The 25,835-nt window shown below is 48.9% G+C and overlaps 1 protein-coding gene across 4 annotated transcripts in view; it reads left to right on the top strand.

Annotated features, from left to right (window-relative positions):
• CDC42BPB (CDC42 binding protein kinase beta) overlaps positions 1 to 25,835 on the top strand; it is a 121,879-nt gene that overhangs the window by 65,716 nt on the left and 30,328 nt on the right. For 3 of the 4 annotated variants that reach the window (XR_007475708.1, XM_049706324.1, XM_049706323.1), the window contains 11 exons: positions 3,811 to 3,959; positions 12,707 to 12,800; positions 14,634 to 14,834; positions 16,556 to 16,804; positions 17,824 to 17,886; positions 18,200 to 18,279; positions 20,178 to 20,344; positions 20,424 to 20,543; positions 21,424 to 21,557; positions 22,740 to 22,982; positions 24,860 to 24,970. Coding sequence is in view for 3 of the 4 variants with exons in the window: in XM_049706324.1 (XP_049562281.1) it covers positions 3,811 to 3,959; positions 12,707 to 12,800; positions 14,634 to 14,834; positions 16,556 to 16,804; positions 17,824 to 17,886; positions 18,200 to 18,279; positions 20,178 to 20,344; positions 20,424 to 20,543; positions 21,424 to 21,557; positions 22,740 to 22,982; positions 24,860 to 24,970 (1,611 nt within the window). In the remaining variant the exon portion in view is untranslated. The remainder of the gene's footprint in view (positions 1 to 3,810; positions 3,960 to 12,706; positions 12,801 to 14,633; positions 14,835 to 16,555; positions 16,805 to 17,823; positions 17,887 to 18,199; positions 18,280 to 20,177; positions 20,345 to 20,423; positions 20,544 to 21,423; positions 21,558 to 22,739; positions 22,983 to 24,859; positions 24,971 to 25,835) is intronic. The other variant, XM_004262425.4, reaches the window with a different exon arrangement.

The following is a 25,835-nucleotide window of genomic DNA, read 5'->3' as shown; positions in this document are numbered from 1 at the left end:
AACTGCTCAGACCAGGGCATCCATCTCTTAAAAGCATCAAAGGGGGCGGCTCCTGGGGGGAACAGCTTCTCCAGCGGTCTCTGCTTGGCAGCCCCAGCAGTAGGGGTGCTGGCTGCCGCCCTGACTCTGGCTATGCCAGTCTCTCTCTGCCTGGTGGGATGACCCCATCAGGTCTCCACAGCCCCTGGGGCTCCTCCACCGTAGCCTTCAGGGTGCAGCCAGAGGGGCTGTCTTCCAGTGGAAGACTGTCTTCCGGTGGAAGGGTGCCCAGCACTGCTGGCCCCGGGCCCGTGAGCGCTGAGCGAAGGGATGGCCCAGTGCTCTTGGTGGAGCACACCCAGCACCTCGGCCTTTGCCCTCTTGGGGCTCTGGTTTCCACTCCAGCAGTGCATTCTCTGACCCTCCCGTGGGGATACACCCATAGGAACTTACCTTTCAGTTTGTTCATGAAACTTTTTCTAATAAGAGCCGCTGGTTTTGTGATTTTAGGTAATTCACCTCCCTTCTCTGGTCCTGTGTCCTCTTCGTGTGGCAGGAGAAACTGGAGAAGTAGTTTTAAACCGCACAAAACTTGATGGAGTATTATTTGTGCTTCCACTTTGGGCCATTCGCTTTTAGAGCACCTCCTGGAGTGTCGAACCTTTCAGTCATTTTTTCCACTGATTAAATATATGTACGTGTATATATGTATTTTCCCCATCTAGGCAGTTATTATCTTAGCATTTGCTCTGAAGAAGATGGTCTGTCATAATCAAGGATGTTTGTCATCTCCACATATTTTTTTTCCTAAAGGAGTTGGCGTCTTCTGCCTATGCCGGTTCCTGTGTGCCTCTTGACATGATTTATAAAGTCCTTCAAATTTTGGAGGGGGAGGATTTCTCACAAAGAAAAAGAAAAAGTTCCTGTCCAGGAAGTTTCCATTCTAGCATATCTTCAGAAGAAGATCATCTGTTTTTCATAATCAAGGATGTTTGTTATTTCCACATTTTTTTTTTGAGAAGTTGGCATCTTCTGCCTGTGCCAGTTTGTGGTCTAGACAAAGAGTATCCAAGTGTTGGGATGTCCTGCCCCCACGTCCCCACACGCCTGGTCCCTCTGTGGACCGATCGCAGACTCTTAACCACCCATGGCCCTGGGGGAGTCGGGTCCCCCACAGAGTTGGAATCAGGCAGGTCATCAACTGCTGGAATCACTCAAATGAGGTGTGGCCATTCCCGAGGTTCCCGGGCAGAGAAAGCAGGTCAGGTGCAGGTGACACAGCTTTACTGATGGCAGTGACAGCTCAGCTCACCAGGGAATGCAGCACGGGCCCTGAGAATAGGTTATATAGTGTGTGCTGAGCCAGCAGAGACACCCGTCAGACCATAGCCCAAGATGCCCTTTCTCAAACATTGAATATCCCCCTGCACATATAGGAACACCAGCCCTTCGGGGAGCAGACACTTGGGGAGACAGAGGCTCAGCTGCCTATCCATGGGCTGGGGTCTCTGGTGAGACACTGTGAATCTGCATCTGTTCTTTCCTCTCCTGCCTTTACTGTAGGTGAAATTTCCATATACGTTTATTTTCCTTCTGAATTTTGTATGTCATTAGTCTCTCACTATATCCGTGAATCAACACAAAACTATTTCAATTTTCATTTCTTTATAATGTATGTTATGGGACTTCATTCTGTTTTTTTCTTCAGACATTTTGAAAATATTATTATTTTGTTTATTCTTCTTTAACCTGATTAAAAAATGGGCGGAAGGGACTTCCCTGGTGGCGCAGTGGTTAGGAATCCACCTGCCAGTGCAGGGGACACCGGTTTGATCCCTGGTCCGGGAAGATCCCACATGCTGCGGAGCAACTAAGCCCGTGCGCCACAACTGAGCCTGTGCTCTAGAGTCTGCGTGCCACGACTACTGAGCCCCTGTGCTGCAACTACTGAAGCCTGCACGCCTAGAGCCCGTGCTCTGCAGCAAGAGAAGCCACCGCAATGAGAAGCCCACACCGCAACTAAGAAAGCCCGCATGCAGCAATGAAGACCCAACACAGCCAAAATAAATAAATTTTTTAAAAAAAGGGCGGAAGAACTGATAGACATTTTTCCGAAGAGGAAATGGGCTGGCCAACAGGCACGTGAAAAGACGCACAACATCGCTAATCATCAGGGAAATGCAAATCAAAACCACAGTGAGATATCACCTCACACCTGTCAGAATGGCTATCATCCAAAAGAACACAAATAACGAAACGTTGGCAAGGTTGTGGAGAAAAGGGAGCCCTCCTACACTGTTGGTGAGAATGTAAATTGGTGCAGCCACTATGGAGAACAGTATGGCATTTTCTCAAAAAACTACAAATAGAATTACTATATGACCCAGCAATTCCACTCCTGGGTATATATCCAAAAAAACCCCACCAAAAACACTATAATTTGAAAAGATATATGCACCCCAATGTTCATAGCAGCATTTTTTTTTGTTTTCTTACAATTGCCAGCCTAGGCGTCCATCAACAGATGAATGGATAAAGAAGATGTATATATGTATCTAACATATATGTAATGGAATACTACTCAGCCATAAAAAGAATGACATTTTGCCATTTGTAGCAACGTGGGTGGATGGGAGGGCACTATGCTACGTGAAATAAGTCAGAGAGACACACACTGTGTGGCGCCGCTTATACGTGGGATCTGAAACTACGACACACGTAAATGTAACAGAAAAGAAGCAGACTCACAGACACGTAGAACAGACTAATTGCTACCATTGGGGAGAGGGAAGGGAGGGGGCAGTATAGGGATAGGGAATTGAAAAGGGGGTTTCTGTGGGACTATATGAGAACATGTGTGTGAAACTTGAAAATTGTAAAGCAGTATAGAATTTAAAGAGTGTTTCATTCAATAAAAATGAAGGGCATTGGGGTAAAATATTTCTGAAGAATATGAAAAAATGATTTGTACAAATCAAAAATAATAACATTGCTAGTTTACATAGGAAGATTGAACGATATCAAGAAATCAGCAGTCCTTTCAGGGGCTTCCCCGGTGGCCCAGTGGTTAAGACTCTGCGCCTCTATTGCAGAGGGTGCAGGTTCAATCACTGGTTGGGGAGCTAAGATCCTGTATGCCGCCCGGTGTGGCAAAAAAACCCCACAACAATATCTTGTATATCATTCAGCCATAAAAAGGAATGAAATTTGGTCATTTGTAGAGACATGGATGGACCTAGAGACTGTCATACAGAGTGAAGTAAGTCAGAAAGAGAAAAACAAATATATTAACACATACATGTGGAATCTAGAAAAATGGTACAGATGAACCGGTTTGCAAGGCAGAAATAGAGACAGGTGTCCCCTTATATGGACACCAAGGGGGGAGAGTGGGGGGGTGGGTGGTGGGATGAATTGGGAGGTTGGGATTGACATACATACACTAATATGTATAAAGTAGATAACTAATAAGAACCTGCTGTATAAAAATAAATAAAATCCAAAAAAAAAAAAAAGAGAAACCAGTGGTCCTTTCATCAGTTTATAAATGGAATGTGACTTCTATATTGATACCATCTGATTGTGTTGTACAGGTAGAAATTTTATTGACAAGAAGAATAAGTATTTACTGAAATCTCTTCTCAACTACAGCAGCATTATGGTCCATCAGGGTCCTTGTTCTGGGGGGAAGTCCTGGATGACAGGAACTGCAGGAAGCCGTCCACCCGGACTTGAGGAGTCCAGAGCTCCTGCAGTGGAAGCTGACCTTCGGTTGTTAGGTTTCGTGGTGACTGAATGTCGTCTTCTCTGCCCTTCTCTTCCCAACTGTAGTACTTAGTCATGGATTATTACGTGGGTGGTGATTTACTGACCCTGCTCAGTAAATTTGAGGACAAGCTTCCAGAAGATATGGCAAGATTCTACATTGGTGAAATGGTGTTGGCTATCGATTCCATCCATCAGCTTCATTACGTGCACAGGTAATCACCTTGTTATATATTTTATGGAAATCACCTTTAATGTGTCAGGATATTCCTTTCAGAGTCCCCTGAGTCGTGGACCCCAGTCCCAGGCTGTGCAGGGAAGTCGTGCAGTTAGCGGGTCCTCCCTTTGACTGCCATGGTGCAGGATGCCTTACCAGGTCGCTGCTTTACACCCCAGCACCTGGCTCCCAGGAGACCCCAGCTTTATGTGACTGTTGTGACGCTCTAATTGCTGTCAGCTGAAGTCACCTTGTCTTTTGATATTTACCTGCCATTGGCTCATGTTCTCCCCTGCCCAGCCCCCAGAGCTCATGCCTCAATCACCCATAAAGCACTCAGGAAAGGGGGCTTGGGTTGAGGAGAGGGGCTCACATCACAGCATCGTAAAGGACTTGAATTGAGTGAGTGTAACTGCTCTTGCATGTCAGGCGGGGGCGGGGGGCGGGGGGGCCCCCTCCTGCCCTCCCCACCCCTCCCCCGCCAGGACAGCGGCCTTAGTGCCTCAGCCAGCCTGTGCCTCTGTGTCAGTCTCATTCTGCCATTTAAGACAGTGCTTTAATCCTGTGGGGTTTGGGTGGGGTTTTGTTGGTTTTGTTCTGTTTTACTTATTTTATTTTTATCAAAGTATTTCACGGCAGTAGCTTTAAAAAGTCAAATAGTTGTACAGGGCTTAAAACAAAACGTGAGTCTCCAGCCATCCCCCACCCTGCTGCCCCTTGCCATAGGTAATGATGGACAGTTTTTACTTGTTTCTTCTGTTTACTTCCATATTTCTAAATAACGGGCTTCATTGCTGTTTCACTTTGTGTGGGGGCTGGGGAGGTCTTAGACCACGTCTATCGATATGGAGATTTGACTCTTTGACACAAGTAAGTACATTTGTCTCTCATCCCTGTCTCCCACACAAACTCTCAAACTTCCCTCTCCCATCTGGCCCCAGTTAGGAAAATACAGTTGGCCCTTGAACAACATGGGTTTGAACTACACGGGTCCGCTTACACTCAGATTTCTTTCACTAAATACATAATACAGTCCTACACGGTCTGTGGGTGCAGACCCACGGCTATGGAGGGCCGACTGTGAAGTTATACTCAGATTTTCGACTGCGCAGAGGTTGGCACCCCAGCCCTGGTGTTGTTCAGGGGTCAAATGTAATAACTTTTGGTTAGATCAGTGTGTGGCGTTTATAGTATACTGTGTAAATATTACAGATGAGCCTTGTGGTATAAATAGTTACACTTCCTATATAAAGTTTTGTTTCCTCTGGAGTTAATAATTGCACTGTTTTTTCTTTGGCTACTTCTCTGTGTAGCTGCCACTAACTATCCCCAAATATCGTGACCAAATTGTAAAGCTCTGTACGTTCAGACACACCAGCAGTCCTCGATCTACCTTCCCGGATCCATCCCTCTGTCTTTCCCACGCCTTCCTGCTCTGGTGGCTCTCATCGTGAGGTTTCTTTTTGAGTGGAGAGGTTCTCTTGCCGTCTCCCTGGGATGGGCTCCCTTGTTTTCTGAGTCGTGCGTCTTTCTGTTTCTTGGTTTATTCTTCTGATTTGGTGGCACATATCCTCCAGCAGTTTCTGGAAAAGGAGGTGTGTGAAATAAATTTTTTGAGAGGAGCATCTTAATTCCATTCACATACATGACTGATAGATGATCCCGTGTGGAATTCAGTGTTGCCGTCGAGAGGTTTGCAGCTGTCATGAGTCCCCTGACCTTGCACTGTGGTCGGGCTGAGCCTCTGAGCCTGTCAGGGATTTTCCTAAGCAGACGCAGCTCCTGCTCTGAGGGTAGCAATGGCTACCAGTGTCAAAGTAACAGCCCTTCAAGTCCTGCCAAGAGTGTGACCTCATTGCCCTGCGGGGGGCGGGGGGGGCAGCTTGCCTGGGACCACACGCTCCTGCCCAGGGCGCTGTGCATAGGTCCCCGTGTCATGGGCGAGCCCAGGGAGCTGCCCCCCATAGCGGTTGCTGCTTTTAGGGCCATGAGGTTTGGGACAGGGCATTTCCTCTTTTTCCTGTTTTCTTTAATGTCGTTACGCCTGCTTTTATAACAGTTATTGTTGTTGTTTTCAACATTAGATTTTATACTCTTCTTGAGAGAACTTTGCCTAATTCACAACAGAGAGATGAATGTCTTTGTATTTGTCACAGAGCTCCAGGGAAATTAATTTGACTGTCTTTTGAATAGTTTATTCTTTCCTGTTTTTCCCTAATTAGGAAGCTTTCTCCTCATTTTCTTAATTGGTTGTGTAGAAGTTTTGCTCTATCTTTTAATCTCTGGGCATGGTAGGAAACATTAAAATAATTCAAGAACTTTTTTTCCCTTAAAGTCAACTCCATATTCAGACTAAGTGCTTGAATGACCTAGTGAAAACAGTAAGCTTTGCGTTTTTGCTAGACAGTTCACAAAGTTAGGTAATACAGGAAGTCAGTCCTACCCAGTCTCAGGGGGATGTAAGTTGAGGCTGCATTTGGTGGGGCCAGAAGTAAATGAGTTTCATCAGCACAAGAGTGTTCTCACTGGTGGATTTGAGGAGCGTGGTTCAGACCGTAGCTTGGGGCCCTTTCCCGTGGGAGGATGTGGGCCTTGGCGACTTCAGGCAGTGCCCGCCGCCCCGCCGGCCGGGCTTCTGCGTGCGGAACGGCTGCTCCCTGGCTCTGGACCCCTGCGAGGCTCACTGTGCCAGAAGCAGTGGGGAGCTCGGACCTGGGAGCCCACCCCCCCGGTGGGTGCCGCCGCTTCCCGAGAGGTCAGCGCCAGATGCCAGCAGAGGCAGAGACGGAGAGCAACAGGCTCACGAAGGATCGCAGCTGGGAAATCACATCCCCAGAGAGAACAGAATACGTACAGCTTACGATCGAAATAAGAACAGGTACACTTTTAAGAGAAGGAATATTCAGAGAACAAGAAAGGCCTTAGAGGGCTTCCCTGGTGGCGCAGTGGTTGAGTCTGCCTGCCGATGCAGGGGACACGGGTTCGTGCCCCGGTCCAGGAAGATCCCACATGCCGCGGAGCGGCTGGGCCCGTGAGCCATGGCCGCTGAGCCTGCGCGTCCGGAGCCTGTGCTCCGCAACGGGAGAGGCCACAACAGTGAGAGGCCCGCGTAATGCAAAAAAAAAAAAAAAAGAAAGGCCTTAGAAAAGGAAAACTAGAAAGCCGAGTAGAAGAGGCGTGGAGTAGGAGTAGAGGACCTGGATGAAGACAGAGGCAGCCCGGGGCCTCCAGGAGCCAGGCTGGCGCGCAGGCCCGTCCATGGAGGCACAGGGACCAGCCCCGCGCCACCTCCACTGAGCCTGCGGGTTGGTTTTGCAGTAGGAAGCCCCATGGGCGCACTGTGTGTCGCTCAGAAATGGGACAGCAGTGGGCGGGAGGGCCTCCCTTCTCAGCGCATCACGGGCAGAACAGGAAAGGAAAATCAGACTGCAGTCTGTCCAGGGCTGTAATCCCACCCACCTGGCCCCGCCCCGGCCAATTCCACCGTTTTAACCAGAGTCACAACAGCCGACAGAGAAAAGGCCCTTTCGGGGGACTGGAGCTGCTTCTCAGCTGTGCCCCTGACTCTACTGGAAAAGCGGCCACTGCTGGGTTTGGAGGGAGAATGGGCTGGGTTAGTCCCAAGCAGGGTGGTGGCCCATGGGGACAGTCCGCTCATGGATTGGCTGCTCTCTCAGTTGGTGCTGTGGGGACCACCTGCCCAGCTCAGAAGCACTGCTGGTAGGAGCTCTGGGTTAGTCCTTGCCCTCGGCCTCCCTGGTGTTTTGCTGAGAGGGCCTTTCTTTGTAACCTCCCTGCATGCAAATGGGCAATTCAGTTTTTTTTTTAAATAACATTTATTGATGTTATTATATTTTAAATAGAGAATCATGCTGCCCAGATAAACCAACACCATTGGAAAAAAAAGGTGCACGCATATGGTTAGCAGCTGAACACCTCTGGAGGGTATAAAGGGAGAGGGGCAACCTTTGTGAAGACCCTCCCCACCCGTCTTCTTAGACTCAAGTAGTGATTCACTGCTGCATAGTTAGGGCTTTTTCCCCTTTGTATCTAAAAGCAATCTGTGGGGAGGCACTTTAAGATCATGCATACATCCTCTTCAGAGTGTCCCCCTACATTTAGTATCTGTTGATGATTTTTGCCTGGTCCAGCCTTTACTGTGATGGTTGCAAAATGACGATTTCCAAACTCCAGGATCCACTCCACGTTGAAGCGCCTCCCTTCTCTCCCATTTGTCTATTTATTATCAGTGTGGGTACCTGGATCCTTTGTCACCCCAACGGTTTATAATTTGTCATTGTCTGAATTCTTTTTATGCTTATATTGTCCTGTATTTGGCCAGTGGAAGCCCCTTCTACCTGACTCCCATGTTTCTGACATGCCCTCATCGTTTTTGAGAACTGCCTTAGTTTCTGGCTCATCTCGTACCTTCTCTGAGGAACCCTGGTGCCTTTAGTGGGGGATGGTTTTAAAGACCATATCTGGGTGCTGGGTGTGCTCAGAGTTACAGGGTGTCTGTTTTAGGCCCCTCACTGGACAGAGTAAAGTGCATGTCTGTACACGTCTGCATTTATACATACAGACCCATGTCTAATTTGGGAATCACGAGTTACCCTTCTGGCTTTCTCCTGGTCCATTTCCGTCTCCTCCTCTGGCTCCCGGCAGCACCAGCACGTCCAGTCATTTGCCCAGCCCTGCCATGTATCTGAAGTAGCTTCAGAATTGCTCTGCTTTTTTTATTACTATAGTTTATAAATTTATTTATTTATTATTTTTGGCTGCGTTGGGTCTTTGTTGCTGCACGCAGGCCTTTCTCTAGTTGCGGCGAGCGGGGGCTACTCTTCGTTGCGGTGTGCGGGCTTCTCATTGCAGTGGCTTCTCTTGTTGCAGAACATGGGCTCTAGGCGCACGGGCTTCAGTAGTTGTGGCTCGCAGGCTCTAGAGCGCAGGCTCAGTAGTTGTGGCACATGGGCTTAGTTGCTCTGCGGCATGTGGGATCTTCCTGGACCAGGGCTCAAACCCGTGCCCCCTGCATTGGCAGGCGGATTCTTAACCACTGCACCACCAGGGAAGTCCTGAGCTACCAGGGACCCTCGCTCTGCTTTTATCCTACTAAAAACAAACCTAACCCTAGCCCTAACCCCACCTCCCAACTGCAAGTGTCAGGTTCTCTGCTGTAAGTTACTTAGGTTTGGGGTTTTTTTTCTACCCCATTTCCCTTCAGTGCTGTTGTGTTACTGGTTTGAAATACAGTTGGGTTCACTGGTTTCATCAGCTTTCCATTTCAGGTGCCCCTTCCCATCTTTGTTGATTTCGTTTCATTTTTTAAGCATGTAGAACACAAGCATGCTTCGATAATACCAAAACTAAGCAAGGTTATACTCAGAACTGTCACTTCCTTCCTTATCGCATCCACCTCATTCCCTGCCCCTTCTAAGTAACCAGTTCCTTGTTTTCCGTTTATCGTGTGTGTGTGTGTGTGTGTGTGTGTGTGTGTGTGTATGCAAGATGAGCAGACATGTTTCCTTATTTCTCCTTTCCTTAAACAGAAGGTAGCATGGTTAAATATGCACTTAACGCATCTTGTTGTTTTCACTTAACGTATCCTAGAAATCATTCTGTATCAGCTCATGGAGCTCTTCATTCTCTTTTACGTTTGCACAGCACGCCACATGTATCGGTACCATAGTTAATTCTCTTGTGGGTGGACATTTAGGTTGTTTCTAGTATTTTGCGATTATAAATAATGCAGTAATGAATAACCTTGTACCTACATCTTTTTGTACTGTCGGTGTGTCTTTAGGGTGAATTCCTAGAAGTGGGATCACTGGATCGACAGAGAAATAAAATACATATTAGATATATACTAACTTTTTTTTTAACTTTATCAGATGTTGCCAGTTTCCATCCGTAGAGATATACCTTTTTGTGTTCCTACCAGCAATGTATGAAAGTGCCTGTTTCGTTGCAGCCTTGGCAACATAGTATATTTTTATGTTTTTGCCATCTGATGGATTAGAGATGGTTATACAGTTGGGTTTTTTTGTTTTTGTTTTTTGTCTTTCTTGCGGAGTTGAATTTCATTTTTATATCTTTCTGTGTGAGTTATTTATTTCATGTCATTTGCCCATTTTTCTGATTTCTAGCTTTTCCCTTCAGTTGCTAAACATTTGCCCTTTATCTGTAATATATGTTGCAAATATTTTTTCCCAGTTTGCCATTTGCTTTTTGATTTTGCTTATTGTAGTCTTTTGCCATGTAGATTTTTTAATGTATTAAATTTATTGGTCTTTTATTACATTGGGATTTTGAGTCATAGTTAGAAGTACTTTTTTTTAAAACCCCAGAGAAAAAGAAAACCCATGTTTTCTTCTAATAGTTTTATTTTTAACGTATGGATCTCTTATCCATTTGGAGTTTATTCTTGTATAAAGAATGGATCTGGGCTTCCCTGGTGGCGCAGTGGTTGAGAGTCCGCCTGCCGATGCAGGGGACACGGGTTCGTGCCCTGGTCCAGGAAGATCCCACATGCTGCGGAGCGGCTGGGCCCGTGAGCCATGGCCGCTGAGCCTGTGCGTTTGGAGCCTGTGCTCCGCAACGGGAGAGGCCACAACAGTGAGAGGCCCGCGTACCGCAAAAAAAAAAGAATGAATCTGATTTTATCTTTAAGTAAAAGGCTCTTCAGTTGTCCCAGCATGAAACTTATTTGTGTCTGCCCACTGATTTGAGATAACATCTTTATTATATACTCAGTTTCTTTATGAATTTGGTCTGTTTCTGGACATTCTATTCTGTTCCATTGTTGTCTTTCTCTCTGTGCTCTGGGACCACACTGCTTTAATCATGGAGGCTTGAAATCACGTACGGCCAAGTCCCCCCATCATACCTCTTTCTCTTCAGTGTTTTTCTAGCTATTCTTGCATGTTGGTTGTTCCATATCAACTTGTCTGGCTCCAAAAAACAGGACATTTTATTTATTTATTTTTAAATTTGATGGGCCCTTTAGTCTGTAGATTCAGGTCTTTTTTACTTCTGGAAAGTTCTCTTGGAGTATAGTTTCAAATGTTAGTTACGTTTTATTGTTTTGATTTCTTTAGGGACTCCTGTTATGTATATGTTGTGCCTTCTTTGCTTGTCTTCCATTTCAGTCTCCAGCTACTTTCTCTCTGACCCTTTTTAATTCTTTGTCTCATTTTTATTCTTCCAGACCTTTTCCTCCATTTCTTCAATGCCTTTCATTAGATTTTTATTTAAATTGATTCCCCTTTGGCATCTTATAATTTAGTCCTTATTTCTATTAAGATTTTGTCTTTTTCTTCTATTTCTTTCCTGGGTTAAATCAACTCTCTTTTCACTTCTCCCTATGTTTGTCTAGTTCTGTTTGTAGGTTTTTTTTGTTTCCTTTTTGTTTTGCCACACTGCAGGGCATGTGGGATCTTAGTTCCCTGACCAGGGATTGAACCCACGCCCCCTGCAGTGGAAGCACGGAGTCTTAACCACTGAACCACCAGGGAAGTCCCCTGTTCTTAGTTTTTATTTTTCTGACTCACTGAGGGATTATATTGTTTTGTTTTTCATATTCTTGGGTGTTTATTTCAGGAGATTTATTTCCGTTTGGAGTGCTAGAAGGGTTTTTTGCTTTGTTTCTCTTTTGGGGTAAGAATTGTCATCATCTTTTGCTCACATTTCTTTGTGAGACTCGTCTGTTGTGTTGGGAGTAGTTGGTGCTCCTGTATGTTTTCATTGAGATGTAGCATTCTGTCACGTGAGGACAGCCCGCTGCTTTACCTGTCTCCTGCAGGTGGACGTTAGGTGGATCTCACTTTGTGGCTATTACAAGTTGTGCTGCTGGAAACATCCTTGTACTCTTCTTGGTGAATGTCTTCCTCTGCTTTTAAAGTTTCTGTTCCTTTTCGTGCTTATGTGGCTTTTCCAGTCGCATAAGCTTATTCTGCCAGGAAGGAGGGCTAGTTCCTTAAAGTCCACCCTGCCGTCCCCCCATCCCTGCCCGGTGTTGGCAAGTGCACAGAAGAACCGTCAGTAAGACCACGGGTTTAGTGGGACAGTTTACTTTCCTGCTGCTGTGTAACTGGGCAGACTGCTCCACTCTGGAGCTTCCCTGTTGTTGTCTCTAAAATACAGTTTTGGCGTACGTGGTGCTTTGTTGGTCTGTAGCTGTTTTGCCCCAGTTGCTCAGGCGTCTCTTCTCAGTGGTAACGGCCACGTTGACTCGCTTCACACTCTGTCCCTCTACCTCTTTTTGTATCTCCTCCTGTTTCTTTGTAGCACTTGCCCCGTGGATTGTACTCAGGGATGCCAAGACCATGTGCATATCTGTGCATTTGCATGTTCATTTCCTGACACCCCAGCTGGTGTGAGGCTTCGTGAAGGCAGGGCAGCGCCGTCTTGGTACTGTCGTAGGCCCGGGCTCAAGAGCAGCGCCTGGCACGAGGCAGGTGCTCTGGAAGCATTGGTTCGCAGGCTGGGTGGGTGGGTGGGAACAGTAACGGTGTCTCGGCGTCTCAGCGTGGTAATGGGGGATTAACTGCTGTGCAGGAGTGAGCGCTGGTGGTGACTGCTGCTGCCACGCCCGACTGCATCATCACGGGGATGTTTTCTTGGATTGTTACAGCTGTCATGACTGATGCTAGCGTTTCCCCCGCTGATCCGCTACCAGTTAAGGGCTTTGACCTACCTGATGTGTTGCATGGAAATGGTTAATTTATGTATTTATTTTACTAACAGAGACATTAAACCTGACAATGTCCTTTTGGATGTGAATGGTCATATCCGCCTGGCTGACTTTGGATCGTGTTTGAAGATGAATGATGATGGAACTGTAGGTATTTTTGTTGGAGATTTTCCATTTGGTTTTGGGGTTTGCTTGCAATTAGAAGGGGCTTATTGACATTTTCAATTTGAGATACAATTAAGAAACCAAGTTTATTAATGTAAATTAAGACGAATGCACTTAGGAGACACTTGAAATTTTCTATTTAGTTTAAAACATCTTTGTTTTTTATGTTTACAAAAGTAATACGTATGCCTTCTAAAAGGGGGGTTGTCAGGTTTCCTCAGATCCCTAGGCAGCTAAAAGTGTGCCAGCACGGCACTGAAAGAGAGGCAGCCCTTGGGTCCTTGCTTAAAATGCCTGCCAGGTGGACAGACCTTAACTGGGTGATGGTGCATTCTCGTTTCCGTCTGGGACGGGACTTCCTGTCAGCCAGGGGTGTTGCAGATGTAGAAATGGGGGCCTTGCTACCCCTGTTCCAAGGGCCAACGGACACTCCCTGCACAGCAGGAGGACCTCCCCGGAGGGGCCGTCACCAGGAGGCTGGGCTTGGGCCTCAGCTGGACCAGCACGCTGGCTGAGTGGCCTCAGGTGGGGCTGCTGCACCTCACTCAGCTGCTTCCAGCCAGCGGCTTCCAGTGCGTTAGGGAGTCGTCTGCGTTCTGCCTTGCGGCCCTTGTCACAGTTTCAGTGTGAGGTGTTTGGGAGACTTTTCTTTAGAATCTACACATATCATAAAGTCTAATGCAACTACTTCTCCAGAGGAGAGCAGACCCCCGCCCCCCTTCTTACTGTGAGTTTTCAAGCAGCAGTAAAAGAACCTGTAAAACTGGCATCACTTGACAGTGTTTTCAAATGAGCGAAGCGATTTCCTCACTTTCTCTCCACAAAGCCAATCTCTTATTTCTGGAAGTCTTGACCACGCGTTGATTGATATATTGGTGCTGTCCCCGAAGCCAGTCTTGTAACGACGGGAGCAGTGGCCTTGGTCTGAGCCGGAGCGTTGGTCACCTCTCTTACCTGCATGGCACTCCCGTCCCGGTGGCACTCACCCTGCGATAGCTCCCGACGGCTGTTGCCCTGCTGCCCGGTCAGAGCTCCTGAGGACTCCCCGCTGAGTCATTCAGATGGCTCTGGGGCTGGCACCCAGGGAGAGCCTGGTCTTTGTGCAGACGGGCCTTCTGGATTGTTGTCTCCATGTCCTGCCTGACCCTCAGGCCTGTGCACTCCACGTGCTCTGAGGCCGGTCTGTGACCTCTCAGCCTGCGCAGCACCCTTGCCTTCTCCGGGATGGTTGCCACCTCACCAGTTGTAGCCCTCCATAGAGGTGTCGCTACGTTCAGGTCCATTCCCAGTGCCCCATGTAGGGAGTGTCCAGGCACCCAGCTGATCCCTGGACCTACTTCCAGACGTTCCTGTTTGGGGGCCAGAGGGTAGGGTGTGGTGAGCAGCCTGGACTTCCCCTGGGAGCATGTTAGAAATGCAGCGTCTTAGAATCTCTGTCTCACAGGTATATGGTGTCCCTGCATGAAGGTCTGAGAAGGGTTGGGCTGATGCACATGGTCCTTGGACCACACTTTGAGCCGCAGTGGAGAATGTGTGTCTTCAGTGCCATGTGGAGGCTTGGTGGGCCTTTGGGCGTTGAAAGACCCAGCCTGCAAGAGTCCTGTGCATTCCGGACACTGCCTCTGTTTAGTGCTGTAGCAACACTTATTTGCATTGAATTTTGAATTCTTAGGTTTTTAAATCATGATCAGGTGCCAGTTTTATTCCATGATGATTTCATCATCTGCTGTCCCTGTTTTAGAGAAAATAATTAGGAATTTGAAAGTAGAGATGCCCTAGGGTTTCCCTTCAACACCAACCGCCCTCTCCCCTAAGGTGCAGTCCTCTGTGGCCGTGGGCACCCCTGACTACATCTCCCCAGAGATCCTGCAGGCGATGGAGGACGGCATGGGCAAGTACGGCCCCGAGTGCGACTGGTGGTCTCTAGGTGTCTGCATGTACGAGATGCTTTATGGAGAAACACCGTTTTATGCAGAATCCCTTGTGGAGACCTATGGAAAGATCATGAACCATGAAGTAAGCTGTCACATTTCCACACCCTGTTTGTTCTAGTCCCGAGGCGCAGGCCCCAAGGCAAGGGAGGCAGCCTGAGGGGGAGTCACTGGGGAAGAGGGACGGGGTGGAGTAGGCTGGGCAGCCAGACGGGAGTCTGCACAGGCTGCTGACACAGAAGGCTGGGTGGGAGGGGAGGTTCCAAGGATGCTTCTGTTTCCTGGCGGAGGGTGACGGGTTCATCAGGCCAGGATCGCTGCAGGAGAAGCGGGCTTCGGTAGGAAAACGCAGGTACCCGCGGTGCCGTGTGGGGTGGGAATTGCCAGAGAGGGTGGCCCACTGACCACCTGTGCGTCTGGATCCACCAGATGCCAGCTCAGACTCTCAAACCTGTTTGCCCAGAAGTCAGTTGTCATGAACAGATCACACATCTCAACATAGTAGCGTTCTTAGTCCTTTCTTGATCCTATTTCTTTTCCTCTTATTTTTCCCCTTTCCTTTTCCCAGCTGTTCATTTCTCACTTCAACGTTGCTTTCTTCTGTTTCCTTCGTTTTTCTGTTTATTATTTCTTCTTCCATCTAATGTTTTTGTCATCTGTATTTTTTCTTCATACTCCTTATCAAATGTCTTTCTAATGCCAGTTTCATCCTTTCTGCCTGTTTGCTTACGGCATTCTTTTTTTCCCCACCTGCTCTGTCATTCACACACCCCAGCAAGGTTCCCACTTGTCTGCCATCTGTCCTGCAGCCGTGTCTCCCTTTATTTGCTCAAATAGGGAGCAGATTAACACTAAAGTGGTAAAGGGTCTTCTGTTTAAATCAAAGCAAGTTATACTGTTTTTTAAAAAAACACTTTTCCCAAAGTAGAAATAATTTTTTATTTATAAATTAATATATATACTTACTATAAAAACTTCAGACATGCAAAAGTGCATGCAGTAAATAGATGGTGAAAAACACCCCGTATACTTCTCAGCGAGACCTGCTGTTTCCAAGCGCCTGCCGCCTGTGGGGCCTGGCCTAGTGGTCTCTTCGTTCTTTTATTCAGTCTCCACTGTAGCCCGGGACAGCAGGGGCGGCTCAGTGCTCAGGCCCACTGTGCCATGGTGGTATGTGGCCTTGTGGACTTAAGCTGGCGTGGGGGGTTGGCATTTAGATAAATGGCATCACATCGCGTATGGCCGGGGTTTTGGTCCTCTTTCTGTCAGCACGCGGAGGTGGACCTAACTCTCTGTGTATGTGTGCACCGTATCTTGTTTTAACAAGTCCCTTTTTGATGAGCATTTAGGTACTTTTCAGTTTTCTTGGTCAGAATAGAATGGCATCATGAACATGTTATGTTTTCTCTTTGGGACCGTTTCTCTAGACTAAATTTTTGGAAGTGGAACTGCCACAGCTGTTGGCAAAATGCGTTCTGAAAGGCTGTGCCAGTTTCTCTCCCACCCACAGCCTGTTGTCAGCATTCTTTGCCACCTTGATAGGTGAAAATTTATCACTGTTTTAATTTATGTGCAATGTGGTAACAAGTCTGCCATGAGGAAAACCAGCAAGACTTATGATTTTTATGTTTGCTTTTCTGGAATTAGGCTTCATTAGCTTTGGTTGCACTTAGTTACCATGAAATAAAAAATGACTGTTGCTTTGGAGCTGTTGTTTCTACTCTGTTCCCTGTGATGTCTGTGCACCTTAGATTTTTCTGAGTGTTTTCATCACGTGTCCCCTGATTTGCCCCCTTCCCCCCCCAGGAGCGGTTTCAGTTCCCATCCCACGTCACAGACGTGTCCGAGGAGGCGAAAGACCTCATCCAGAGGCTGATCTGCAGTAGGGAGCGCCGGCTGGGACAGAATGGGGTGGAGGACTTCAAGAAGCACGCGTTTTTCCAAGGACTGAACTGGGAAAATATACGAAACCTGGAAGCCCCTTACATCCCGGATGTGAGCAGTCCTTCCGACACGTCCAACTTTGACGTGGATGACGACGTGCTGAGGAACGCTGTAAGTGCAGCGGCCGTCCCCGTGTTGCACCCCAAGGGGTCTGCAGCGCACAGGGTCGCTTGCCTTGGAGGTGGCGAATCTTAGAACTGTGCTGGGCTCCAGAAGTTTTGGCAGTTGTCTCAAGAAAATGTACCTTTTATCCCAGCCTATGGCTTGGTCCTTAACATCCCGTTTTTAAAATGATGGGTTACTCAATTTGAGTAAAATGGAGTTATTAAATAGCTGTTTTGTTTTAGAATTCATCAGAATTACTTTTATCTTCATGGCTTTGTACCTTTGCGAAACAGCGTCAGGTACGTTATCACATTAGAACGTCACTTCCGTTGTCACCACTGCCAGGAGCCCGCCTGCGGCCCCACAGGTAGTACGTGGGACTCAGGGTTTCCGGTCCTTCTCACTGACCCTGTGCGTGAGGACGTCCAGACTTCCTGCCATCACGTGTGTTCAGCGTGTGCGTGAATGTTTCCTTATGCCTCAGGAAGTCAGGAGTGACAGTGGTGATGGGCCGATTTTGAGTTGCTGATGTTTCAGGTCGTGGGTTTTTCAAGTTGGGATGTGGCCCTGCGACCCTCTGGTGTCTGACCTTTTCTGTCAGGGCCTCTGATGCACTTGTCAGTATACCTTTGGCCCCCAGAGAGTTTTGCTCATGTGCTGTAAAACTATTTTGGCGTCATCAAACTCAGCCTTATTAGTCTATACGTGTGTCTTTGTTTGGGGATAGAGAAACTGAGGTTTCAACCAAGTAAAAGAAAAATCTTGATTATTCCCTACAGACTTTTTCTTAGTAAAATAAGAGCTGACGTTTAGATGATGTGAGAAAAGTATTATCGTTGTTGAAAGGATTTTTCCTGGACTTCAGAGAAACTGTTTCCACACTGCAATTCTCCAGATAAATAACTTTGCTTTTATTTTTAATAGAGAAGGACCCGCATATTGAAAAATAGAGTTGTAGTAAACCTGTCTAAAATAGTCCACCTTTGGGTTCCAAACCCTGCCTCTTACCTTGGCCTCTGTTTCAGGCCAAGAACCCAGAGCCCAAGCCCCTGCCCCGGGTCCCCCACTCCTCCCTGCCCAGGCTCACGGTGAGTGGGGATCCTGCCGCTTTAGAAGGTTCACAGTCAGCAGCCTGATCCAAGTTGGACCCGTGCCATTATGATCATCAGAAGCAGTGGGTTTATCCCCTTAACTGCGTCACGCTTTGGCCCCTGCCAGGAGCGGGAAGTGGACCTGCCGGTACCCGGCCCCATGCAGGTGGCACCATGGAGGCAACATTCCAGAAGCGCCTTCCGTTCTCCCCGCTGCACTCTTGAGTTCATCCTGGGGTAATACTTTTTCTCCCTTGTTTGCCATTTGTTTGAACATAATTTCGTTTATGTTGTGTGTGTTCTTGCGCAGGAAATATTACCTCCTGGTTCTCATACGGGCTTTTCTGGATTACATTTGCCATTCATCGGTTTTACATTCACCACGGAAAGGTATGTCAGCATTTATCGCTCAGCTGCAGAGCAGGAGCCTTCCCCCCCGGGGGGGGTGAGCAGTCCGAGTGCTGAGAGGGCTGTGCTTACGGGAGCGCCAGATGGCTTTGTCCTTTAAAAGTGCACACCTGGTGCTGCACGTGATGCCACGTATAGCGGGGTCGGCAGACTTTCTCCATAAAGGGCCTGGTAGCACATACTTTAGGCTTTGAGATCTCTGTTGTATACTTTTCTTTTTTAACAACCCATTAAAAACGTAAAAACTATTTTGAACTTATGGGAGGTACAAAAGCAGGCTCGAGAGGATTTGGCCCTCGGGCCATGGTTTGCTGGTGCCTGATCTCTGTAGGCCATCGGCACTGGCAGGATTTGTGCCGATGGGACATCAGTGGCTGCAGTTAGTGGCACGGTGTCCATTCACGCCCGGCTGAGCGCCATCTTCATCAGGGTTCCCACTCGCTTTTGCAGGGCTCTTAGCCACGGCCCCGTCGCTCCCATGGGTGGGGCTGCAGCACAGTCCCCGCCAGAGCTGAGAGAATGAGCCCCACGTGTGGCTCCAGCCCCGGGAGCCCCGGCTGGTGTTTGTCTGCGTCGGCCTCTGTCTCGAATGGGCCTCTGGCAGACTTGCGTTGCCGGAGACGCTCTAACTTGCTTTTAAAAGGAAACTGGGCCAAGAAGAGAGGGGTTAGGAAGAAAGGCGGGTAAAATAAAACAAATGGAGCTGCCACGGTGCCTGAAGTGATACAGATTCCTTGCAGAAGAGGGGTACTTGTGCTCAAGCTTGTAGAAACTCTCTTTAGGTGTGGATGCCGGAGTTAAACAGCACGTAAGCCAAAGTTACGGCACCTGCCTCCCAGCCAAGGAGGAGGCGCTCCAGGGCGTGCTGGGCGTGTTGGTTTATTAGCCCCTCGGCAGAGGCGCTAGACCTTCCACTGCATTCGGTTCACTGGGTGCTTATCACACCTGTGGATCCCAGCCCCGTCCCCGCCACCGAGGCTCAGGTGTGTTGGGTTGGGTCCAGGGACCTCCTCCTGGAACGGACCCCGGACCCCGGCAGTGCCAGCCGGCACAGCACCCTCGGGCCACCTTTGAGAAACACCAGCCAGCCCCTCCTGTGAGTGTGTGTGTGCTTGCGCGTGCACGGTGGGTGCCTCGCTGCATGCATTGTAGGACTCAGAGACGTCCCTGACGTCACTGTCACGTTAAATGCAAGAGGAACTAAGTAACCTGTCCCCGAGTTAAGCTCTGATGGAGAGAACCATCCTCGGCCTTAGTCTGTGTGTTGTGAGTCGGCTGGTCGTTGGTGAGGAGCTTATCTGTGCTGGTGAGAGTGCTGGAATTGAAGGAACCTTACAGGGTGTTCAGTCTTCGGGGGAAGATGAGCCCCGGAGGGTTGAAGGAACCGTCTCCAGTCAGCGTGGAGCCAGCGTGCCCTCGCCGACTCACTTCGCTGCAGGCTCCAGGGTGAGCGTCCTGGGAAGCCTCTGCCTGAGCCCAGCCAGGCCCCACCAGCCCAGCTCCTCGTGCAGAAGGCCTTCTCTTTTCAGTGTCTGGTTGAGTGGACGCGATGATTTAGAAGTTATGCTCTGTACTAACACAGCATTGTAAATCAACAGTACTTCAACAAGAAAGAAAGAAATTAACGTCCCCTCCCCTGCAGAGGCAATGTCTCTGACCAGCTCTGAGGGCGTCCCTCTTTGCTGCCCGTTGTCACCCAGTCATTTGCAGGAAGGAAGACTCTTGTCTAATTTTGGCTCCATAAACAATAAAGTCTTTTCACAAGTGTTTTTGTTTGCCAATTTAAAAAGGCTTATCTTTTACCCCAGGAAGTTTTTAAGTGCTAATGGAATCACTGTAAATTCTCAGTAGATCAGAAAACCCTGTTGCTTTATTTGCAGCTGTTTTTCTGACCGGGGCTCTCTGAAGAGCATAATGCAGTCCAGTACGTTAACCAAAGACGAGGGTGTGCAGCGGGATTTGGAGAACAGCCTGCAGGTTGAAGCCTATGAGAGGAGGATCCGGAGGCTGGAACAGGAGAGGCTGGAGCTGAGCAGGAAGCTGCAGGGTGAGTGGCAGCGGGGCCTCTGCAGTGGGGTCTGCTTGCCGCTGCCGTGGGCCTGCACTCATGTGTGTCTCTTCCCCAGAGTCCACCCAGACCGTCCAATCCCTCCACGGCTCGGCCCGGGCCCTGGGCAGTTCAGCCCGGGATAAAGAGATCAAAAAGCTGAACGAAGAAATCGAACGTTTGAAGAACAAAATAGCAGGTAAGTGTTCTAAAGTCAAACTGCTTAGTCTCTGTTCTTGGGCATTCGTCTCTGCCAAGAAAATTTTCAGAGTCCTTTTCATTGGATGGAAAAGCAGGGGAAAAAGGTTAAACTTTAGCAAAGAGTTCTGGTGTTTTGCCAGCTTATTTAAAATCATTTCTCCAACTTGCTTAACTCTAATACTATAATGTTATAGTTACAGCTAGAATCAGTTCTTAATATTTTATGCATAAACTCTCAGAATATTTTGCATTTCTCTCTCTTAATTCTCCTCTTTGTCACTCTAAGACAGAATTGCCATAACTTTCCTTTCTGAAGCTTCCCTCAGTGGCTGTACTCACTTTCCAGTGTTTCAGATGCTGGTTCTATTGTCACGAGAGTGTGTGTTTTGTGGTTCCTAGGTTATCAGAGCTTCCTGAAGACTCAAGTCACCTTTAAGTCTTAACCGTTTACCTGACACATGGTTGCTGCTGCACTTGACTCTCATCTCAAATCAAACCCGAGTCAATTGCCTTCTGTCTGTTTCCTATCTGGGACCCACTATCCCGATCCAGAAAAGGGCTTCCATTGAGTCCATTACTTACTAAAACCCTCCTGCACCACTCGGCTGCACTGTGCTGGCGCACACAGGGAGCAAGGGCGAGACAGAGAGGCGCATGCCGCCCTGGGGCTCACGGTCCCGGGGAAGGGTGCGTAGACAGAGGGGCAGAGCCAAGTCTGCTGGGTCTGCTCAGGTGTGCAGGCGGCCATGTGCGTGCCTGAGAGAGAATGCCAAAAAAGCCTCGAGGGCATTTGGGATTATTAAATAATTCCCTGTCAGTAGGTCAGATCACAAAGTTTTCCATGTAAGGGAATACGCTTTCTTTTCTCTTTTGCTCAGATTCAAATAGGCTCGAGCGACAGCTTGAGGACACGGTGACTCTTCGCCAGGAGCACGAGGATTCCACGCATCGACTGAAAGGCCTGGAGAAGCAGTACCGCCTGGTGCGGCAGGAAAAGGAGGATTTCCACAAGGTAGTCAAGAGGCCTCGTTTGCGTGAGAGAGGCTTACGTGATCTTGCAGAGTGTGAGGTTGAGTCCGTGCGCGTGTTCGAGGATGTCCAGGCCCCTCGCCTGCGTGCAGATCCTGGCCCCTGCTGCCGAGGCTCACACGGAGCCCAACTGGCGCCCGGTTACCGTGGGGCCAGTCGTGGTCGCGGGTGCTCTTCAGTGCCGTGGCTCCACGGGCGCACTTCCCGGTCGTCGTCTTTAACCTCGGACACGGGCCTGCTGAGCGGGCAGCATCCCCGTGTGAGGGCTGAGGGCTTTCCCTGCGCTGACCCAGCTGGCGTAGGGCGCGTGTCCTCACCCGAGCCAGAGTCCCTGTCCTTCCTGCCCGGCCTGCAGCTCTGGCAAGGCTTTGCGAAAGAGGCCATAGCTCCTTTATGACATTGATTTTCAGTGAGACACTTCCAGCTGTGTCCAGACAGCAGTATGTTCACACCGGTGAGGACCATGTTTCCTAAGGTACACTCGGTTGTTGACCCTGTGGTTGGGGTCTGTTTTCTGAATCGAGCAGGATTTCCGTTCCCCGTGGTATCGTACCACCTGCAGGGCTTCATCTCAGAGGCGCAGGTGGGCTGGAGAAACTTGCAGTGGGCGGGTCCACAGGGGCCTCTCTTCCCTGTGGCGGGAGCTGCCCTCCAGCCTGCTCAGATCCTGCTGCTTCCAGCCGCAGGCCAGCAGGTGCCACGGTGACCGAGCAGCCCAGTTGTCAAGGGATCGGCTGCAGGGAGCAGATTGTTTTTATACGGTTCTTTACTTTGATTGAAATCTTAAGCACTTCTGTATATAATGTGCTCTTGTCTGATCTGCTGGGTTTAAGTAAGCAGATTGGCGACCAGATTTGCGCTTGGTGATTGCGTGGATGACACAGGGGAGAGGTCGAAATTCCTGGGCCAGACTTGCCTCTGTGAGCAAGCTGCTCACATCATAGGAGGGTCTCACTGGTCTCAGGTGGGCTTCTTCAGGCTGCGCTGGGACAAACAAAGGGCTTTTTCCAGGAAGGTCAGTTCTCGGGGCTGTGGCTACAGCCTGTAACCAGATCTGCTGTCACTTTAACCCCTTAATACCGTGGAAGACAGCGCTTCCCGCCTTCCAGTCCAGTCCTCGTTAGGCAAACGTAAACCATCTGTAATTTAACTCTTTTGTGTTCAGCAATTGATTGAGGCTTCCGAGCGGTTGAAGTCCCAGGCCCGAGAACTGAAAGACGCCCACCAGCAGCGGAAGCTGGCCCTGCAGGAGTTCTCAGAGCTCAACGAGCGCATGGCCGAGCTCCGGTCCCAGAAGCAGAAGGTGTCCCGGCAGCTGCGGGACCGGGAGGAGGAGGTGGAGGCGGCCGTGCAGAAGATGGACGCGCTGAGGCAGGAGGCCCGCAGGGCCGACAAGAGCAGGAAGGAGGTAGCTTCTCGGGGCTTCAGGGGACGCTGGTGGGGCGCCTGGGTGATCCCAGTAAAACAGCTTTGGGAGCTTAGGCTGCGTCATGTAAATCACTTGAAGATACAATGGATCTTAAATTTCACGTGAAGCCAAGTAGCCGCTTTGCTAAGCATCTGTTTTGTAGCTCTCAGCCCTTGTTCCCTATTTGTGAAGTTATTAAAAGAAGTTCCTGTAGTACTAAAATTGTAAAGCAGAATAGAGGGTATTCACGAACAAGACATACCATAGAAACACGTCATGATGTGACGCAGCATGGCTTCAGGAGACACGAAGGCTTCTAGGTGCGCAATGCCGCTGCCCCAGAGCGGCGGTCCTGAGACTGGCTTCGGAATCCTTGACACTCAGAAATCACTGAGGGCCCCGAAGGGCTTTTGTTTGTGTGGTTACAGGTCTTAGTGTTTACCACGTTAGAAATTAAAACTGAAAAAATGTTCAGTATAACAACAGACTCATTACATGTTAACATAAATAACATTTTTATGAAAAGTGATCAGTTTTTTAAAATATAGTGAGAAGTGTGGCATTTTTAACATGCTTATGCCTTTCTTTAATGTCTGACTTAATAGAAAACACCCGGGTTCTTATATCTGTTTCTCCATTGTCTGGAGCAATACGCTTTTTTGTATAATGTACATGAAGAAAGCCCAGCTCCTAAGGTAGGGACTTAGAAGGGGAAGGGCCTTGCAGACCCTAAAAGGGCCTCAGGACCCCACTTTGAACTGCTGCCCGAGATGATTTCAAACGTTCTGTTACCAACAGGCAACACATTGCCCACAACCCTTCCTTTAACATTCTGTTGGGTTTACTCGGTAAACTGAGTGGGAGGCGCAGAGCATGTGCTCCTGTTCCTTCATGTCCAGGGCTCTTTGTCCTTCGGCCTCAGAATGCCTGTTTGTTTTCTTCTTAGACAGTTGATTTTGCAACCCCAGTACATTTGTAGTTCTAGCCAACTGTAACTCTTTGTAGTGAACCCCTAATTAAGCATGACCATTCCAGTTCTGGGTGAAATGATACTGTGTCTGGGGTTTGCTTTAAAATGATTGGGGAGTAGCCATGCAGCTGAAGCAGGCCCAGGGTGCTACCTCTTGATGTCGGGTCATGGCACATGGGCTTCATTATACCACTCTATCTACTTTTGTGTATGTTTCAAGTCTTCCATTAAAAAAAAATGAATCTGGGACTTCCCTGGTGGCGCAGTGGTTAAGAATCCGCCTGCCAATGCAGGGGACACAGGTTCAAGCCCTGGCCTGGGAAGATCCCACATGCCGCGGAGCAAATAAGCCCGTGCGCCACAACTACTGAGCCTGCGCTCTGGAGTCCGCGAGCCGCAACTGCTGAGCCCACAAGCCACAACTACTGAAGCCCGCACGCCTAGAGCCCGTGTTCCACAACAGCAGAAGCCACCGCAATGAGAAGCCCACGCACTGCAACAAAGAGTAGCCCCTGCTCACCACAACTAAAGAAAGCCCGCGGGCAGCAACGAAGACCCAACACAGCCAAAAATAAATAAGTAAAATTAAAAAACAAACAAACAAACAAAAAACCCCGAACCTGTATCCTACAGGTATTGGAGTATTTGTTTTCACAAACTGGTATCTTTTCTTGAAATATAGTTTCAAAGTATCAATTTAAATTAGAATTTAAACTTGTTTTATTACTAACCAGCCATTCCAGTTAAGTCCTGAAGTGTATTTCTCAGCCTTTACTTTATGATCAAAATCTGATGAAGAGCGAAGAGTTACAAGGTTTCGTTCGCTTAGAGTTCCTTCTGGGTAGAGGTCTAGCTGCCGCAGTGCAGCTGGTTTGTGTTGATAAAAAGTGCTGTTCTCCTTCCTTAGCTGGAAGCTCAGCTCGAGGACGCCGTGGCCGAGGCCTCCAAGGAGCGCAAGCTGCGTGAGCACAGCGAGAACTTCTCCAAGCAAATAGAAAGTGAGCTTGAAGCCCTCAAGGTAGTGCTCGGTTAGGTCTTTATTCTTACTGAGAGAGCAGACTCTTATCCTTAGCGGCTGCCGGGCGGGAGTCACCTTAAACGATGCGCTTGTCAGGGCTCCAACAAGACCTGGCGTGGGGCGGGGGCGGCGGGGGGCTGGGAACGCGATGTAAAGCTTATGGGAGCTTCTCACCTTTAAAAACCGGGTTCCTTCGTTTCTTTCCTTGTGTAAATGTTTCCGGCAGTCTAGAGCCAGCCCTAGCAAACTGACGCCTCATGCTTTCTCTGTGTCTGGGTTTCTAAATTCGGTGGAGTCAGTTTCTGTAAAAGCTTACAGCCCATGTCCTGCTGCTGGCAGTGGAAGAGCCGGGCTGATGGCCTGGGGCCCTCGTCCAGGGCCAGAGGGCAGTGGGGTGGCTGGGGGTGGGCGGGGGAGCGGGGGAGGGCTGTAGTGGCTCCTCATGGGCTTGGCGAGACTTCAGATCCGGGACTCCACTTTCTGAGCCTGGGTTTCCTCTGTGAAATGCAGACGATGGGTCTTCTCTCGCCCTCACACCTGGCCCGTCCCCCCAGTACACATCCCCGAGGTGTCAGCTTCTCCCCGTCGTATTTGCTTCCACGGGCAACACCTTTTGCCCGGACTCGGCGGCCTGTGACTGCGTCTCCCCGTCCCTTTCTGTGCCCTCTGCAGTCTGCTCTCCACACAGCAGCTCGTTACACCAAAGTCAAAGCTCGTCACGTCATTAATGCCCTCTGATGGCTTCCCGCAGCGCTCGAATAACCCTGACCTCCTCCCTCGTGCCCCCCGATTCCTCCTGTTCTTCAGACACTTGCAGCTTGTCCCCCCACTCCCCTCACTCAGTGCCTCTGCCCTGGCTGAGCCC

Source organism: Orcinus orca, chromosome 2 (genome assembly GCF_937001465.1).
Source record: "Orcinus orca chromosome 2, mOrcOrc1.1, whole genome shotgun sequence".
Classification (NCBI taxonomy): Eukaryota; Metazoa; Chordata; class Mammalia; order Artiodactyla; family Delphinidae; genus Orcinus; species Orcinus orca.
Note: the sequence above shows the minus strand (reverse complement) of the source record. Positions and strands in the feature narration are given on the sequence as shown.